The sequence below is a fragment of the Enhydra lutris genome, unplaced genomic scaffold (assembly GCF_002288905.1).
Source record: "Enhydra lutris kenyoni isolate GAN:26980312 unplaced genomic scaffold, ASM228890v2 scaffoldscaffold39, whole genome shotgun sequence".
Taxonomy (NCBI): Eukaryota; Metazoa; Chordata; class Mammalia; order Carnivora; family Mustelidae; genus Enhydra; species Enhydra lutris.
In genome coordinates, this window is record NW_019154123.1 from 20904405 (window position 1) to 20923940 (window position 19536).

At 46.1% G+C, this 19536-nt stretch overlaps 2 protein-coding genes across 4 annotated transcripts in view; one reads left to right on the forward strand and one right to left on the reverse strand.

Moving 5' to 3' along the window:
• LOC111155001 (armadillo repeat containing 8) overlaps positions 1 to 12766 on the forward strand; it is a 111732-nt gene extending 98966 nt beyond the window's left edge. For 2 of the 3 annotated variants that reach the window (XM_022514992.1, XM_022514993.1), the window contains 3 exons: positions 660 to 732; positions 2135 to 2228; positions 6506 to 7161. In XM_022514992.1, the coding sequence (XP_022370700.1) occupies positions 660 to 732; positions 2135 to 2228; positions 6506 to 6539 (201 nt within the window). In that variant the 3' untranslated portion in view covers positions 6540 to 7161. Of the gene's footprint in view, positions 1 to 659; positions 733 to 2134; positions 2229 to 6505; positions 7162 to 12727 lie in introns of those variants that run through there. The other variant, XR_002641115.1, reaches the window with a different exon arrangement.
• LOC111155002 (NME/NM23 family member 9) overlaps positions 1 to 19536 on the reverse strand; it is a 40214-nt gene that overhangs the window by 6390 nt on the left and 14288 nt on the right. Inside the window, exons 7-10 of the mRNA XM_022514994.1 lie at positions 17383 to 17465; positions 16804 to 16896; positions 15688 to 15842; positions 14301 to 14437 (exon numbers count right to left, since the gene is read on the reverse strand). Coding sequence (XP_022370702.1) covers positions 14301 to 14437; positions 15688 to 15842; positions 16804 to 16896; positions 17383 to 17465 — 468 coding nt within the window. The remainder of the gene's footprint in view (positions 1 to 14300; positions 14438 to 15687; positions 15843 to 16803; positions 16897 to 17382; positions 17466 to 19536) is intronic.

Consider the following 19536-nt stretch of genomic DNA (forward strand, 5'->3'; position numbering starts at 1 on the left):
CTCTGTTGTGTAGGAGAAAGCACTCCCTATAGCTAAATGATCCAACTTAAGGAAAGTGGTTGTACTTTTAGTATATAAAGAAAAATAAGAATTGTGTTTCAGAGGAGTAGGAGGCCCTTTAGCAATAGTAGAAACATTAGATGAATCAAGTAAAGACTCAGGTTTTGGGGGACAAGGCCCCCCAGATAAGGGTAATTTGAATCATAATCAATAATCAATGGCTAAAAACCAAAGCCGCATTCATCAAATTTATTGGCGCCTGGTGACCTGAAAGTTTCCTGGTGTAGATCAAGCATAGCCTAAGTCTAAAGCATAGACCTGTCTGATGCCAGTTTGTGTGCATGGATAGAGTGATAAGTTTGCAAACTGCAGTTTTAGCCCTAGAGGTGTCTCGTTTGGCCTGTCAGAGGGTTTCTAAAATTTGAATGGGAATGTCTTTTGGCAAGTCTTCACTCCCCAGTTTACCAAATTTCCACCACTCTCTTGTCTTTAGCATAACCCATTTACCCATTAGTGATGAGTTTGTGCCCCTCAAGACATTTGAGTTTGAGGGCCTTGCTTCACACTTTTAGTCTATTGGAATTGTCTATGGTATGTTACCAAAAAAATTCCTCAAATCAGATTGCCTCCATGTTTTTTTCTTTTTCTGCATCAAATAGGGTCATTCACATGTGAAACTTCAGCTTGCCGCTATGTTTTGTATATCAAACCTCATATGGAATGAAGAGGAAGGTAAGAGATTGGTGAGATCTGTTTTGAGGAAAATTATGGGAGGGAAGGTAGCAGATGCCCCTGAGATCCTAGGTGGAGGCTTCACTCAGTGGGTCCTGAACATCCAACCAAGTCACCTTGGTATAAGAATCCATGGGACTAGCCAGAGTTGGCTCAACAGTTAACACTGAGCCCCATCTTGAAGTCAACACTGCAGGAGATTACAGAGGATGGGGATAAAGGAGACCCTAGAGAAACAAGTGGCAGTCCATGCCCTTGAGAGAGCTGGGGAGGAGGTTGGGGGATGAACTCGAAGAAGATGAGAGGTGGTAGTGGTTGGGCAGATTCGTCTTTCATTGTGTGCAGAGGGGCACATGTAAGGATTACAGGTACATAAGCTTAATGGAGGAGAGGGTGCCTTGGTGAGAAATAAGAAATACAGTGTGACTAGGGAAGCAGCCAGTCTATAAGGCGGCCTCTATGGACCAGAGGTTCTCCACCTTGACTGCATATTAATGTCACCCAAGGATTTTTGCACCAGACCAGTTTAATCAGAATTTCTGTGGGGGAGGGAGGGTGGGTTACAGGCACAAGTTTGTTTTTGTTTTTGTTTTAATTCTCCAGCTGATTCCGATGTAGCAAATAGATGTGGAATAGTGGTGGTTCTCAGTGCTGGGCTGACTGCATAAGAATCACCTGGGGAACTTTTTAAAATGCAGATTTCTGGTTTTTACACCTAGAGATTCTGATTCACTGGGTCTAGAGATAAGTGCATGAGTGAGTCACTGCAGGTTCTTCACAGGGAGGAAAAACTCCAAGAGGATTACTCTACCCAGCTGCTGTGTCTAGAACAAAGGAAGGAGGAGAAATTGGATTCAATATGTAGGCCTAGAGACCAAGTATCATCCAGGTGCCAGGGAAACAGAGCCACCCCCAAGGAGGTCCTAGTCTAGTTGGAAGATGTAGCAGTATGAAGTTGGAAATGCCACGTGCTAACCAGGAGGCAGCAGGAAGTGCTGGGAGGTCAGAGGACGGTGGAAGAGAACAGAAGGGGGAAAACAAGACCTGTCTGGAGTAGGAAGAGCCTGGCTTGATATGCCCAGACAGAAGAAATGAAGATGGGCCGATGGCAGTGGTCCTTGTGCCAGGCTAAGGAATCTGACCTTGACCTATAGTCCATGGAGAAATTAATCTATCAGCAGAACCCAGGATGGACTACAGGAAGGAGGGTCAAGGAGCAGAGAGACCAGTTAGAATGTTGTTAGAGGATCTAAGCATGAGACAATCCAGCTTCATTGGGGGCTAGGGGTTTAGAAGGGTGGGAGTAAAGGACCCTGGCAATGCTCTAGATTGTTGATTGCACATCAAGGAGACCAACTGCCTGGGTCATGTTCCCAGTAACCTGTTAGCCTTAATCTCTTAGGTTCACAAGAACGCCAGGATAAATTACGAGACATGGGCATCGTAGATATTCTACACAAACTGAGTCAGTCACCAGATTCAAACCTTTGTGACAAGTAAGTATCAAAGTAAAAGGGCCTTGTATGTTGAATTCTTTTATGAAAGGGTTTAGCTTGCTTAGTAATTTACACTGCCAAAGTTAAAATCTTATAGATGCCTTTTTTTTTTTTAAGATTTTATTTATTTTATTTATTTGACAGAGAACAAGAGAGAGCAAGAGAGGGAATACAAGCAGGGGGAAAGGGAGAGGCAGAAGCAGGCGTCCTGCTGAACAGGGAGCCCTATGTGGGACTCAGTCCCAGGACCCCAGGTTCATGACCTGAGCCAAAGGCAGACGCTTAACTAACTGAGCCATCCAGGACCCAAAATCTTTTAGATTCTTGAATTCCCTTCTTAATCTTCTGTGAGCCAACTCTTGTCACTTTTAAGTAAGAAATAAACTAATAATTAGCAAATTTTTAAAGGTTCTCATCTTATTGTGAGTTAACGTGAGCCTGAGCCATCTTAGTGTATATCTGGAGAGGATCCAGGGATCATTCTCTTGATGTTAAAATAGAAAGGAAGGCAAATAATAAAAACATCCATTATCTCAAAATCTCACTGAGCGCCTGCCTTGTGTAAGTCTGGCCCAGCTGCTGAGAATATGACAGTGACCACTGAGGGGTTCCTGTCTTCACCATTTACTGGGAGAGACAAGAATCATAATCAGAGATCCCTCTACCCTCAAAGTAGCCAAAAATGTTCTTCCTGACTGTGTACCCTTCCTCCTACCACAGCCTTCACTCTGCAGCTCACTTTCATGCTCCCCGACCGTGTCCTCTAGGCATACCTGCCCCTTTGCAATGTCACATCTTCATGCATTTACACATTCTGTTCATCTGGTTTGCCATCCCAGTCCCCTCTCCTCTGAATTCCCCATTCATTCAGCAAATTTTTTTTTTTTTTTTTTTAATACTAACCTCCACCAGGGACTGTTTTAGGCATTGGAGATAAAATGATGAATAAAATTGTTGAAGTCATTGCCCTTGTGGAACTTTTATATTCTAGCACAGAAAGAAGACCATAAACAAATGAATATGTAATATGATAGCCAGTCATGAGACGTACTATGAAGAAAAATAACAAGATGAAGGAATGAAGAGTAAGGAAGTTTCTTCTCAGATAGATTGGCCAGTAAAGGCCTCTCTGAGGATGTGACATTTGATCAAACATCTGGATGAAATGAGATGGTCTGCCAGGTAGATGTTCAGAAGACTAGTATTCTAGGCAGAGGGGACAGTGAGTGCAAGTCTCTGAGGCAGGAATGAGATTGGCATGTTCAGGAAACAACAGAAAGACCAGTGGAGCTGCTGAAAAATAAATGAGGGGTAGGGTAGTAAGAAGTGTACTCCAGGAGGCAGTGGGGAGCAAGTGAAAAGCCTTGTCGGCCATAGTAGGAACTCTGGATTTTATTTAGAGTTTAATAGGAAGTCATTGGAGAGTTTTGAGAAGAAGAGACCCTATCTGACTTGAATTTGTATAAAATCAGTCTGGTGACTCTGTAGAGAATCACCTGGGCAGGACCAGAAGCAGGGAGAACAGTTCAAGGCTATTGTAGTCCTGTAGGTAAGAAACGAGGGTGGTAGTGGTCAAATTCAGAATTTAATCTGAAGATAGAGACAACAGGATTTGCTCAGGAATTCAGTGTGTAGAATATTAAAGAGAGGAAAGGAAAATGCCTAGAGTTTTAGCCTGAGCAACTGGATAGGTGTTACCATTTACCAAGATAATGAGAAGTGGGTTGGGGTAGGGAGAATTGAGGGTTCCTGTTTGGACATGCCAAGTTTTGGATGCTGTTAGATATCCAAGGGACTTGTCAGGATAGTGGGGCTAAGAGTGTAAACTAGGAGAGTATATAAAGCCATGCAGCTGGATGAAGTCACCTAAGGAAAGTAAGGAAAGAAGATAGGAGGGCTAAGGACTATGCTGTGGAGCCCTCAAACATTTAGGGGAAAGTGAAAGATCTAGCAAAGGAAAGGAAGGAACAACCAGTGAAGCAGGCCTAGAGACCCAGGCACAGGAGTTGTCCTGAAAGCAAGGGAAGAGAATGCCTGGACAATGGCCATTTACCCTTCACAAATCTTATCCGGTTGTCACCTTCTCCAAAAGGTCTTGCCTCACCCATTCTCCACCCTAGGCTTTGTCAGGGGACCCTTTCTGCCAGGGACTCCTGTGGCACCCATAGGACATACCACACTGTGTCATGGCATATGGCTGTCAGCTTCCTTGTCTGCCCCACTGAAGGGAAGAGGTGCTTGGTAATTGCTCCTCAGGTGAACGGCTGTGCCAGACTCTGGAGCACACAGAACAGGCTGGGCCCCTGCCTCCCTGAAGCTTGCCATCCAGTGGGTTAAAGAAGACAAATCCCCTAAATAATTGCAGCCCAAGGCTGCTGCTCAGGTGAGTGTCCCATCAAAGGCAGCTGAGAGCCAGGCACTTGCTGAAGGCTGGAATTGAGCTGTACTTTGAGGACTGGCCTCCATCTCCATAGCAGCAGTAGCAGCTGCAGACCTAAATGGTGGGCTCTGTCAGCCCTTCTCTCCTGGTTGAGAGCCAGAGCGCTCCCTCTTTTCTCATGTTCTTCCAGAAATGAAAGTAGTTCTGCTCGAAATCTTTTCTAGGATGACCTGGAACATTAAAAGTGGCCTCATTAGCAGGATGTACAATAGGTTTCAGCCCTGGCCTACAATGGCTTAGATCTGTCTGGTGCTGTTTCCCTATATTTGTATGGCACATAAATTTTCAGCAGTTCTTAAACTGCATTAAAAGAATCAAGGTTTGAGCTACCCTACCTAGTCCATCTAAGGAAAGATGACCTTGCCTTAAGGACCATCAATGGTTAGCACTCTGGACTCTGAAAGACTCCTTAGATATTAAGAGATATCAAGAGAATAATAAGGTCGGGCTCGCTGAGGTCTAATATAACAAACGTAGACATCCCCTGAGAAGGATTCAGGAGGAGTCTGAATTGGTAGTTCTCATTTTAGTCAAAACCCTCATGTGGACCTTCCCACGATGGCACATGGAGGTCTGTTACCTAAAGAAGACATCTCAGGTTCCTTCTGTCCTTAAGGCTTAATTAAGGCTTTGTGATCTTTTGACTTTCAAACACTTACAGATGAGGTGCTTTTGCCAACCAGCCCTTTCCACCCCAGGCTTCAAGGGCCTTGGGATTGTAAGGTGAGGTAGATGGTCTTTAAGGGGTAGCCTGTGGCATCCTTCATAAGCTTGTTTCTGTGGGAAAATGACCTTGTAGAACCCAACTCGCTTATAGCTCGGAGACCATCTGTACAGGGCTTTCCATTTTGATGGATTAGACGATTTGCAGTTACTACATAGAGCCTTAGATAATTGCAAGAATATCTCTTCGTATCCACTTTGAAAACTGTAGGTCATATCCATTCCTTGGCCGTAGAGACTGCACTTGCATTCAGCTTATTGCACGCCCAGTCGGCCTTGGCTTACTTTCATCAGCTAATAGTAACTGAACATTTTACCCATTTCTTTCCATAAACTACTGGGGGAGACCGTTGCTAAAGCCTAACTTCGTAATTCCCACAATTGGAGCCTCTTGAGAAATGTTATTAAGCTCATGATTGGAGTAGTAAAGGAGGCCTCCTCAGTTCCAGGTCAAAGAAAGACACTTGTACAAGGATCAGGATGGGTGAGGCCACTGCCCATATCACATCTCCTCCTCTCCGACTAGCTACCTTCTTCCCCAACCACCCTAACAACCCACATCCCCTGCTAATCAGTGTCATCAGGCATGATAAGAAGAACGAGATGAAACTATAACCTCCTTCCTCAATTTGAAGGCATTTGAACCATGAGACAGCTTTGGGTCTTGAGCCCCATGCACTTTCTGATCAGCACCTGAATGCTGCTCCCTGGGTCAGTTTTCCTCTTAGCTTCCCAGAATCCTAAGTGTCCTCCCCAGTGTCCTGCAGCACCAGCTAAAAACCTGCATGACAGTGGGAGAAAGTAAAGAGTTCTGGATCCATCCTAGCAAAATGCCAGTGATGAAGGGAAACTATAGAATGTCACTGCAGCAGGTGTAAGGACAAGAACAGCCCTTCCTAAAAGAACTTCAGGAAGAGGAATGTAGGCAGTGTGGGTTTGAAGTTGCCTGCTGACCACAGATCTCTGCCCTTTACGGTAGTCGCCCAGTTGAGCTCACTCCAATTCCCTTTGGGGATCTTTTTAGACCTCCCCTCCCTTACCATCTTTGAGCCATAGGATTTTTGCCTTATTTACATTTATGAGATGATGGCTAACAGGAACTTTGTGATTTCAGGGCAAAGATGGCACTGCAGCAGTACCTGGCGTGATGGGAGCGCCCCGGGCACCTGCAAGCATCCCACATCCTTGTTAAAGGAAGTACAGGAACTAGCCTCATTTGATTCCTTCTATTTGCACAAGTCACCTTGGACTGCAGGGAGCTGTTTTGCAAAAGCAATTTGGTAGGCTTAGATCTCAAATTCATCTTGAGAACATTTTTTTGAGGTAGTAATTTCCTCAGAGGACTGTTGTGTTTTGTTTTGTTTTTTTCTGAGCTACCTGGACTCTTTATTAGAACAATCAATCATTTTCCTTTGGACCTACAATTTTTTGCCTATGCTGCAGCCACTTTGTGAGTGAGAATGAATGTGTCTCTGCACACACAGATGTGTGTGCATGTGTATGCACGTGGGCCAGAATGAATGGATGTGTGTGTGTGTGAGGGATACCTCAAATTTTTCTTTTCTTATTTTGTGTGAAAATCTCTTTTCTACAGATTTTCCAGGGTTTAAGCATTGCTTGCTGTATAAAAAACTTTACTGAATTATATACAGTTTGAATGAAATGTTATTTTAAAAACAAAACAATTGTTAAGTGTTCCATAAAGGTTATGTTGAATTTTGGTCAGATGAATATTTGTAAGTAAAAAATATATGCATTTCTGAACCTCAACTTACATAGATTTTCTTTATAAAAAAAAAAAAAAAAAGAAAGAAAAAGAAAAAAAAAAAAGGTTGGCTGTAGTTGGCCTGAGTAACAGGCATGATATATGGTGCTGTGCAAAATAGTAAGCTAGCATCTTACTGCCGTCAATATCAGCAGGTACAGAGCCTCTTTTCAGCCTACAGTAAGCTCTCAGGCTTCCAAGTCAAATGGACAGGGTGGAGTGGAGTGAGGCAACAAATCATAGGATTTTTGAACCATCAAGGGGAAATAGAACTACTGATAGTGAAAGCCCAGCCCTGACTCTGGCAGGCTGCACTTGGCAGGAACTGGGCACCAGGAGCCTCCCAACAGCCCTAAATCCTGTCACTGGTGTAACGGTATCTGGCAGGATTTAGAGCCAGTCATGGAAACTTCTGCTCAAACTAAAGTCATCACTTCCTGGAAACAAAGTCCAATCACCTTGTGCTTCCTGAAACAGCATATCACTGTGAAACTAAAGAATGCTCTACAGACTCATCTGTAGAAAGAAGTGAAGAACAGGATAGTTTAGAAAGCTGGTTTTCTCTTAGCTATACTTAGCTAATTCTACTAGTCACTCAGGACTGCTATTCAGTGTGCTTTCTTAAGACGAGATCAAAATTTGAGTAAGACATGTGGCTGAGATCTTCTCCTGCATGAAGCCCAAAGCACTGAAGTTTGATCGAGGGAAAGGGACTCTCCCCAGAGGATGAAAGATGGCTTCTTGTACTGAGAGTGCTACTTCGCCCTTCTGCAGCCCTTAGCATGGGTGGCACCCAGCTCCAGCTTCTGGGGCGGCTTCAAGGTGAACTTCGAAGAAGTTGCTCTTGACTGTTTGAAGGAACAACCAGCCTTCCTTTCCCTTTGCTAAAAGAAGTTCAGAGCCATTGCAGCCCAGAATCAAGGTCTGTGGCCCGGAAGCTTGCCATGAGTGTGCGCCACTGGCAGAGTCCCAAGCCTACCAGCCACTCCTGATGGGGTTGCTCACCCCGCAGTCACCCCATCACCAACCTGCACCTTCCTTGGAGGATTTAAATATGTTTGATTGCAAATGAATGTTTTTAAGTGTATTTAATGCAGTTTTTCCTGTTCTCAGCATGACCACCCAAGATTCAAACACAGAGATTTCAAAGTTATTTTTTTCTCCCCAGAACATCACTAATTTAAAAGTCTGTCACAACAGGAACTTGGGTTTTGTGCGGCCATCAGTGCTAATGTGAGAACGCCAGTTTAAGGAGAATCAAATTTTGGGGGAATAAAGCCTTATATAGGCCCACTCATTGATACTTCTAGTACTGAGAAAATATCCTTGGTTGGCATTTGTAATACAAACACTATAGAGTCGGTATTTAAAAGTACCAGGTAAATATTAAGGAAACCAATAATGAATTGCTGAGACAATCTTGTACCCAGATAGCATTAGAAAGCTGAAAGCCCAATGAAATAAAATTTTCACACTTAAACTCTGTGGATAAATCTTGCCTGTGGCTATAAACAGATGGTCAAAGAAAAAGTGCTTTACTATAATTAACTTTTCTGATTTGAATGAAGGAAAAATGTATTTATTAAAACAAAGCTGTTTGCTGCTTTAGGCAGGTGCAGTGTTCAGTCAGCAAGGAAGTGGGAGGAATGGGGCGTGGTCTGTGTCTCCACCCGAGTCCTTCACTAAGCTTCTCGCTCTCTCTAATACTGCATTCTGTTTCTCCTTTTGTGCCCTGATTGTAACCCAAAATTTATGAACTAGAAAAGAATGTCCAATTTAATAAGTTGCATTTTTTTTTTCCTTAAGCACTTTATGCAGAACAATATATGTTCTTCTGGTAGTGTTTGGATAATATGATTTTAACACATGCTAATAAAAGCCAAGAAAAAAATCATGGCAACTTTTAAAAAGGAGTCTGTTTTCCAAATGTCTAGAACATTAGGAAACATTGGAAGATAACGTGTCCTGGCTTTTTGGAACCTATGCTTCTTGGTGAATAGGAGGCCGGGAAGTGACTGCATTTCAGAATGGGTGCCGGTGCCCTGTGGTGGTTCCAGCTGTGCTATAGGGGGCATCGGCAGCAGTCTGGGAACCCTCTTCTTGGCCTCCTGAAGTCTAGCGGACCTTTTATGAGTGGCCACTCCCAGCCACCAGGACCTCCCCAGTGTTGTGTCCACTGCCTCCATCTTCTCCTCAGCCCCTTACGAATGCCATGCTTCCACTGCCACCACCTGCTGGACTTAGGCCAAGAATTTGGTGGATGACCAGCGGCCCCGTACACAAGCAGCTATTCCTCTGCAAGGAAGCCCAGGTGCTCTTCACGGGCTGCACACTGCCTTCTTTTCCCCATCTCTAAAACGTAGAGAAGCACCTCTTACCTCTTGGCCTCCCTAGAAACAGAAAGCCAGGGACATCTACCCCAGAGCGTGGAGGGTTGGGGAGAATGTGAGGGGTGGTGAGATGGTTGGCAGGGGAAGGAACTCCCTTGCCACAGGGCAAACAGGAAAGTGAGACCTGGGAAATGGGAGACTGACCCCAAGTTCTAATGGAGAGCTGACAGGAGGAGGTCCCAACACCTTGCCACCTGGGATAGGGGCTGGTGCTACCCCAGTCCTGCTCCTTTGCACATTTCTCCTGATTGCAGGGCAGAGAGGCATGTGTCCATTTCCAGCAGGAGAGTAGTGGTTTACTACCTGGCCTCTGGAAAAATTGGGAACCCCCGCCTCAAGGGCCACATCATGGCCTACGTAGCCACCTTTCCTCCCTTTATTTATGTGGCCCCTGACTCCTGGCCTTGGCTCTGCTGTGCCCTTGGCCCTCTTGCTGAGTGGGGAGCCAGAGCCAGTGTTAGAAAGGAACCACCCTCTATTTCATGCAGCGGGGCCTGCCCTCCACCCTATCAGGCATTCACACCCAGGAGCTGAGAGGCCTTAATGGCCAAAACAGCATCCATCCTGCATGCCCTGGTTTGCTTCCATTGTAGGAAGCCAGACCCAGGGTCTGTGCCAAGGAGTTCCACCCTCAGAGTGGGCTGACATTTTAGCCACTCTCACGAGACTTCGCTCCTCCAACACCACTCCCTCCCCTGCACCTCTATTCCTTCTGCTTTGAACCTTACAGATTCTGAAAAGAAATGTTCTACCAAGTTATAGATGGAAAGAGGTTGTCCCCACATTCCCCCCCTATCGCCCCTCCTGCCTTCCCCTCTGCCAGCCCCACTACTCCCAGCTACTTCCTGGGGAGACTCAAAGGTCATCACAGACAGCAACATGCATCACCCCTACAATCTCAGTTCCCCCATCTACTCTTCCTCTCACCCCACTGCTTTCAGAGACCTTGGGCAAACCATTTCTCATCTCTTCAGTGATGGAAGATCCTTGGCTTCCCAGCTTCTGGGGAGATCAGATGGTGGTTACCTCCAAGTAGCTCATTCAGAGCCATGTAACACCTGTGCATGTAGACGACCAGATGCAGGGTTCTAATGCTTCTCCAAGGCTTTGAATCCCCCTCTTGAGCCCACTCACAATGGAAGAGCACAGCCCCATGGTGGGCTGGAACAGTGGATTCAGTTTTCCTGACATCCTGTCACGGAGGGACCCTCTGAGTACATTGTTTCTCATGGAGGTCAGTACAGATGCTATGAACACAATGGGCATGTATTTTTTGCATCTAAAAGTGACAAAAAGTCATGGGGAATGCAGCCACCCACCCAGCATCACAGGCCTTTCTCCCCACTTCACACAGCCTGTTTCATCCTTCTGTCCCCAGTGCCTGCATGGCATTGGCATAAAGAGTAATGCACCCATGAAGAGCAGTCTTCTGGGAGCTAACTGCGCATTTAAAGAACTTCAAGTCACAAGCAAAGTCTTCTGGAGAAAACCAGCAAATGAAAGGAAGTCGCTAACATTTGCCTTGGGGAGTAGAACATCGCCTTTTCCTCAGAAAGGAAAGTGGATGCCTGGGCTTAGTGAATTTTCAAATAGACCAAAGAGCAAACCAGCAGGAGGGAATGGCTATCCATGTTAATACTCACAGTGGTAATAATAGTTACTTTTTATTGAGAACCTCATGAGATGTTCAACCTCAGGGGCACAGCCATGGAAGGATGGCTCAACCAGGTAATTTAGTGAAAGCTGGAGGCAACTTGGCTCCACTGGGAGCTCTCGGACTTTAAAATTAGGCAGTAGCCAGAATCAGAAACCAAAGAAATGGGGAAAGGGAGCATCAAGAAAATCAGATGACTCCTGGTTCCAAATGTAACTCCCAAGCATTTCCTTTTTTTTTTTTTTTTAATTTATTTATTTGAGAGAAAGAGAGAATGAGAGAGAACATGAGAGGAGAGAGGTCAGCAGGAGAAGCAGACTCCCTGTCAGGTAGGGAACCCAATGTGGGACTCGATCCCAGGACTCCAGGATTATGACCTGAGCGGAAGGCAGATACTTAATTCTGAGCCACCCAGGCACCCCTCCCAAACATTTCTTTATGAACATGGCCTGATGCATGGAGAGCGGGTCGCCAACTGGGCAGCATTGCAGGACTGTCCCCATGACTGGGTAGGCAGCAGGAAGATTAAAGCCAATTTCTACCTGCCTCCATGTCCATATGCCTAGAAGTGTTTATATCCAATCTTTTTGCACTGTTTTCAAGTTCACTCTAAACTTGTTTAGTCCAATGAGTAGATTTGTTATTGGGGAAACACTGTCCTGTGTAACTCAGTATCCTCTGAGATGACACCATACCATACCAAGGTACCAAAACAGATGTCCATTTATTTTATAAAATCCCAGAGGTAGCAAACAACAACAACAAAAAAAAAACTGTATGTTTTATATACTGTTTAATAAGGCAAGAAAATATATACTATTTTTATTGTTCACAAGACATAACTAAACCAAAAAAGTATTGGTGCTGAAAAGAGTGAGTTCCAATTCTGGAGCTGTCCTATGGGCGGCTGATTCAAGCGCACTGACAGCTCATCTCATGGCCTTGCCCCTGGTCACATGCTCTGGAACAGCAGCCCAGCCTCTCAGTCCGCGTCCTCAGGGAAGCAATGTGCCTCAGTGGGGCCGACCGCTCCTTCAGCCCCGTGGCCTGTGGGATGACAGATGTTCTACAGGACTTCTGAAACATAACCCTGTTCCTGTCCTCTGTCCCACTCACCATCCACAAGGCAACAGGAAAAGGGGATCTAAGTACATCACAGACAGTGAATCAAGGGATCAGGGTGGGAGGGACAGCAGAGAAAGGTCCTAATAGGTGTGTTCCAGACCAGGAATTAAAAATGAGAATGAGGGGCACCTGGTGGCTTGGTTGATGGAGCACGAGACTTGATCTTGGGGTTGTGAGTTCGAACCCCATGTTGGGTGTAGAGATTACTTAAAAATAAAACCTTTAAAAAAAATCAGGAGAATAAGTAATATGTTGAGGACTTAAATGTGTCAGGCCCCAGGTTAAGAACTTCAATATCCTTTGTCTCTTTCCATCTTCACAACAGCCCTGTGGGGAAGATCACTATTGTGGAGATATTATTATGGGGCTAATAATGGGTCTGTCATTATCTCCATTTCGCAGATGAGGAAACTGGGTCCCAGAAAGGTAAATAACTTTCCCGAGACTATTCAGCTGATAACTAGCGGAGCCAGGATTCAAACCCAGGATGATCTTGTCTCCAGTGCCCTTGATCCCTGACACTTAGCAGAGAAAGCAATGGGTAAGTTGGAAGCACACTGCTCCTGACGACTTAGAAGGCCTGACACATCAAACGAGCAGCACATCAGCACCCTTACAAGGCTGCTTCAGAGTCATGCTTTCAGGAGGCTGGGCATTTATTCCTGGGATGTCTCTGGGCTCAGACCCCTGTGGAACTGTCCCCATAGCTCATTATCACTTGGGGCCCAAAAGTGAGGCTCATGATCTCCCAACACTCTCCTCTAGCTCCGTTGAGTATTTCCCAGCCAGGCCCCTCTCCTCTTTCCCCAGACTTGGCCCTGAGTTCTACCACTTGTTTCCGATGCCCCCCGCAAAAGGATGAAGATGTGTCATGACCCTGGACACATAAGGAAATACATCATGGGCACTCTCTGAGGGCAGGTTCCTTGAGGAAAGCAGGCCCTCGTCACCATAGTAAGATCTCCCAGCTGGAGAATGGCCTTGAAGAACCACAGCACACACTCACATGTGTCAACCCGGGTCCCTATAAAGCCACACTTGCCATGATCTCTCCACTCTACACCCCACCATCGCACCCAGCTCGCCCCTTGGCTGGCAGCAGGCAGCCACGAGAATTAAATGAGGGCCAGCACAGGCCAGCTCCCATCCCCTCTTCCGATGCCCTCAGACCACCTATTCTCACTCAGCTGGATTCAGATCCTGAGGACACTGAACATACCAAACATTTAGGTAAGTATATTGGTTAAAACCTGAACATTGGTGCACAAGTATGTTACCATTTCAGATCTACATGCAGCCTTCTCCCAGGAATGCCACCCTCATATCCTTTGCTTTTCCTAGGATATTCACCCCCTGGTCCCTCCCACCTCACCTCAGGCTCAGACCACAGATACCCAACTCAGCAGCGGGAGCATCAGGGGCCAGGCCTAGTTCTACTTGTGGAGTGGGGTAAGTCACATGCACTCTGGACCTCTCAGGTTTCTCTCCCAGATTTGGAGGTGGAGATGACCTAGCGTGCTTTTCCCAAAATGTGTGGGCTGAGGGATACAAGAACCACAGCAGGCTCAGGGTTCTTTTGTATAATGCTCCACTGCCCAGCAACACCCCCAAGGCCCTGGCATGAGGTTTGGGAAATGCAGAAGAAGTGAGGAAGTGAAATCTGGCCTCCAACTGGCTTTGAAGCAGGGTTCTAGTAAGCTAGTTACATTTTCCCTGTAGTTTCCACAAGAAAATGCAAAGTAACTTTGCAATGAAAGTAAAAATGCAGAAAAAAACAAAAGGTATAAAGATTAAAAAGCAACATCATTACTCTGAGAAAACACAGAACGGACTAGGACTACTGCTAAAGTTATATAATGGCCCCTCTTTATCAAATAGGACCTTATTAGATTGAAGACCCAGTTACCACATAGTTACTATTCCCCCCAAATATTCAGTGCAGATTTAATAAAGACAAACTGCCTTGATGACTTACATAGAGAGGCTTCTAGAACTTCATCTGAAAACTTAAATGTGGGGAAGAGCAATGCCAGTTCTCGGCTGGCGTCCTCTCTGTCCTGGCTTCCGTGGACTGCGTTGAAGGGCATTTCTGTGCCGAACTGAGCACGGAGACTGCGAACATTGGCAAAATACACAAGTAACAATTGTTTCATTTGAAAAGAAACATTTTTGCTCTCTGGCAACATGGGCACCAGCAACCAGTTAGCCCCCTGCACTTCTGTGAAATGGCTTTTTCTGCGTTGGAAATGCCAAGAACAACAGCAAGGACAGTAGATGACATCTATTTCATGACGAAGGTGTGCTGGGCATGTTGCCAAGTACTTCACATACATGATCCCGTTTCATTTGTGCCACAGCTCTGTGAAGGACACTCTGTCACAGTTCTCAATTTAAATATGCGTGAGTCACAGTGTAGGCTCAAGAGCTGCCATTTTGTTGATCTTACTACCAGGGACGAACACCCTGACAAGAGCTTGATGTAGGTGTGCTTCGTTAATTCCTCAATAACCCCATAAGATAACACTAATACTGACAGGGCTTCCTTTGCATCAAGCACTGTTCCAAGCGTTTCATATACATATGTGTATATACACATACAGACTCACACACACGTGCGTACATATGCTCATTTAATCCTCACATCAATGTGTGAGTCATTGTAGTACGCATTTTTCAGATAAAGAAATTGAGGCACAGAGGGATTATTGTATGGCCCTAGGGAGTACTCTTAACAGCTCCCGGGATAGGTGTCATAACCCCATTTTACAGATGAGAACTGAGGCTCAGAAAAAGGACTTACTCGAGTATGTGGTTAGCTAGGATCTGAACCCTGGGCTGTCTTATTAGTCCCATGTATGAATGTTCCGGTCTCCTACAACTGCAAGGTACAACTGCAGTTACTTAGTCTCTTGCTCGTTTCTTTTCTGGTCACTGGGGCTCTCTCAGCTTCAAAGGCAAGGCACAGTGGGTTTGGCATTGATGCCAGGCTAAATATAGAGCCAAGGCAGCCTCGTGCAAAGTGCAGAACAAGGTGCTCAGAATCCAGGGGGCCTCAGAACACCCTGGATGGATCCTTAGGCTCTGCCCAGAGTCTCTGACTTAGCAGACTTTGGCAGGCCCTGTAATCCGTATTTCCTGGATGCGTGTTGCCTTTGTTTCTGGAACCACACTGTGGAACTCCCTAACTGTAGGACTGGATCAGAGAGTGAGGTTAGCAGGGTCTCCTCACATAGATAACAAAGAGGTCAGGGTCTCTCCAAATATATGTAATGGGGATTTGGGGCTGCATATAGAGCAAGGCTCTGGGCTTCTTTGGATGCAGGTTTTGAGACAAATGAAAAGACCGCAGCGGGTGACATCACCTGTCAGGCTGCTCCCTCCTTGCTACATTAGGGTCACAGGGCCCCATGAGTGTTCGCCAGGCAGTGATCACGTCCTCAGTGCCCTCAGGCCTGGTGAGGATCAGGAGGTGGCTCGGTCCACTGCACATGTGATGAACCAGCTTCTCAAATGCCTCCTAGCACAGGGAGAGGAAACAGTGACCCAGGGCAGGGGTCCTGGGGTCTATAGTGGGTCAGTGGGCCCATAGCACCTGCAGGAAGGGAGGGGGTCAGTGAGCAGCCTTGCTACCAGCCACCATGCCCATGGAGGGCCCATGGGAAGGGTGGTGGTGACCAGCAACACACAGAGAACCCAGACAAAGTCAAAACCAGGAAAATGAGACTTGGATTTTATTTGTTTGGAGTTGAATGAGAGACTATAACAAGTTAAGTAGGGACATGTGTGTGGAAATCATGTGGATGCTAGATAACCATGGGGTGCCATGTAGCTAAGACTTATTTTTTGAAATGCCTTACAACTCTTCCCCCTGCTTCAAGTAGCAGTTTTCCTTTGGGGAGAGCCCTTCCCCGGTTCACTTGGCCTAGTCTGGCTGACAATGGTGATGCCTCTCCACCCCCTCCACTGCCGCTAAACACACACCTCAGCTGAAAGGTGGGGCTACGAACAAGCGGGGTCCATTAGGCCTCCATCCCAAGTATCCCAAGTAGGGGAGGCAGAAGCAGAAGTGAGTGGAAAGTGATTGAATCTGAGTAGTCCAACAGCAGCACATAAAGTGACTGTTCATAGGATTCTGCTCTTAAGCTCCCTACAACTCTCTTGGTTCTTCTCCCCAGCACCTTCTTGTTCAGCTCCTTCAACTCTCTTCAGTTCTGGGACCTATGGAGTTTCCTCCAAGAAATTCTTCACGTCATCACTTAAGTTAGAATCAAAATCTCTTCCTTGCAGCCAAAGAACTTTTTACCTGACACACACTATAATCTTTACTCTAAGAGCAAATCATGGCCTTCTGGCTGTTCATATTCTTGTTCTTCCTAATACTCTATTTTCTCCCAAACTAACATCAATCTATAAACATAATGTTGGGGAAAGAGAAAGATATGAGAGTGTGTTGGACATGTAGAAATAAAGGAGCTGACCTCTCCAGCTTTGTGCTGATAGAAAAGCTGCATTTCTGCTTCTGTCATGGTTCTCTCTTCATTTGCTAAAATGTCAAAACCGGCTTCATGGATCTGTAATGGGAAAGGGAAAATCAAGCCCAAATTCACATTTAAATGTGCTGAAAAGTAAAAGATAATGGGAAAGGGAACATTAAAGGCAGCGAAGACCCTCATCCTCATCGTGTCTGTCCCAGACAGCTATAGAATGTGTCATTGACTTGGGGTGCCTGGGTGGCTCAGTGGGTTAAGCCTCTGCCTCTGCCTTCGGCTCAGGTCGTGATCTCAGCGTCCTGGGATCAAGCCCCGCATCGGGCTCTCCTCTCAGTGGGGAGCCTGCTTCCCTCTCTCTCTCCCTGCCTCTCTGCCTACTTGTGATCTCTCTGTCAAATAAATAAAATCTTAAAAAAAAAAATGTGTCATTGACTTAACTGGCATTTTGGTTGGAGCTTCTCTGTGGCCTTCTTTTCCACTAGTACACTGTTGTTCGATGTCCCGCCCCTGCTTTTCCACCAGAGGAGACATGAGGGCAGTCTGTCCAGGAAGCCTGGTCTTTCTTACCTTCATAATAATCTCATCAGTCTTTCCATGGACCACTGCGTCTGGCTTAATGATGGCCAAGGTGCAGATCGTCCCTGATGAAGCTACAAGAAGCAGACGATGGTGCTGTCAGACTTTGGGCTCCCAGCACCCATCTTTGAGGCTCTCAGGGGGTATCCACAGGGACCATGCAGCCTCTGCACACAGCTCCCGGGGCTCCCCTGCTGGCCTCTGGGCTGTGCCCCTGCACACTTGGACTCTAGTCGAGGCGTGGATCAGGCTACAGACCTCACCCTCCACCTGGCTCCAAGGGACGGAGAGAGGCAAGGGACTTGAACCTGGGAGAAGAGGGGTGAGGTGGAGATGGGGAGGGAAAAAGGGAAGGGAGAGCAGGGAGGAGATCATAGACCAACCACTCAGGAGCAGAAGCCCAGCAACAACTGAAAGAGTTGGCTTGGAGTTGGGGAGCACTGGAGCAGAGGCAACATGGGCCTGACCTCACTTGTGCCTTCCTGTCACCTCCCCTGATTTGGAGCCTCTAAGTGCTGTCTACTGTGTTCTCCTCTCACTCCTCTGGCTACTTCGCCAGAGCTTCTTTTTAACTTTCCTGGCATATGGGCAGTGAAGACTGCCCCAGGCCCTGAGTCTCTATGACTCTTCAGCACCAGCACATTCTGCCAAACTGCAACGACCATCTTCTCTGTCAACACAAATTCTCCTGAGAGAAGACCAGGTTGGCTGGCTCGTTGTTTGGAGCCAAGGTATCAGTCATAGCTCCCTGAACAGTGTCCTGATGGTTGTCTTTTGGTCAGTGTCCATAGGCCCTGCGGAGGTGGTGTGTGAGTACAGTTCCTGTTCAGGCCTGTAGGGGGCTCGGTGTCCAGTCCATAAGCCCATCCCTGCTGTACTCCTGTTTGTATCAGCTTGGCTTTGGTGAGCTCCCTGTCCTCTCCACAGACTCTGTATCCCCCATAGCCTACTTTCTGTTCTCAACCTTTGTATCAGTTGTGTGGCAATGAAACATGACATCTGCATTTGAGGAGAGATTCCTACTCTGAAAATCTCAAAAACATGGGTACTGCAAAAATGTGAATCATTTTAAGCAACAGATTATCCATTTTTCTATTTTATTTCTAACATCCCATGAATACTTAGTCTTTAAGGGACTCGTAAAATGAAATCCCTTATACGATGACCCGTTAATGAGATCCTCTAGAGACACAGGGTGAGAAGAGAGGAGGCCAGATCAGGGCCTGGAAAATTCCAGCTTGAAAGGGGAGCAAATGAGAAAAGGTCAATGAAGGGGAGGCTGCAGAGAGGCCAGAGACGTAGAAGGAAAATGAGAAAGAGACGAGGGTTTAGAGAAAGAAGGTACAGTCGACATCATCCAAGTCCTCAGAAAGAGGCTGTAGGATATGACTGGACACTGTGTGTTGGGTTTGGCACCAAGGAGGTCAGCAGTGCCCCATGAGCACCAGAGAACAGGTCGGGCAGGAGCCAAAGGTGAGGGGTACCCAAGGATTGGGGAGCTCAGGAAGCTCAGGCGTGGAGGAGAGGAAGGCCAAGGGCAAGAGCAGATTTTATGTTATTTTCTAGGTGGAGAGATTCGATTTGAGAGGAGGGAAAAGGAGATCATCCAAAAAAGGCAGTAACAACTGTTTATTGCAGAAGCCAAAACACTGATTTTTTTCACACAAAGTTTTTTTGCTCTCCAAACTGTGCCACTTTCCTTGTTAGAATCCCAACTCAAACAGCCTCCATTATCTACACATGAACAAGCAGCCTTTCTGGTTCACGCAATAATAAAAATCTTCCTTCTCCTTCCAACTCAGTTCCTGAACTTAATGCTGATTTCCCCTGGCATCTCAGTTACTGTCACAAGCCACCTTCTAACTTCTGGTTTCCCTGCTGTCAGGTCAAGTTGTTCTTCTCATAGTAAAGTTCAGGAATAACTATGATGCCCAGGACTCCTGACTTTTGGACCCTTCAGGAAAAGGTAAAGAAAAGAAATGAGCAATTTAACTCAAACAAAGACCCAGGAAACACCAGCATCATTACTTGAAATTCTATCTTCCTTTTTATTAGGTGGGGCTTTTCCTGATGCCGGGTTATTGCCTTAAAAGTCATACCTGTTACAGTTGAGCATGATCGGAAAGCTGTGAAAGGTACCTATGA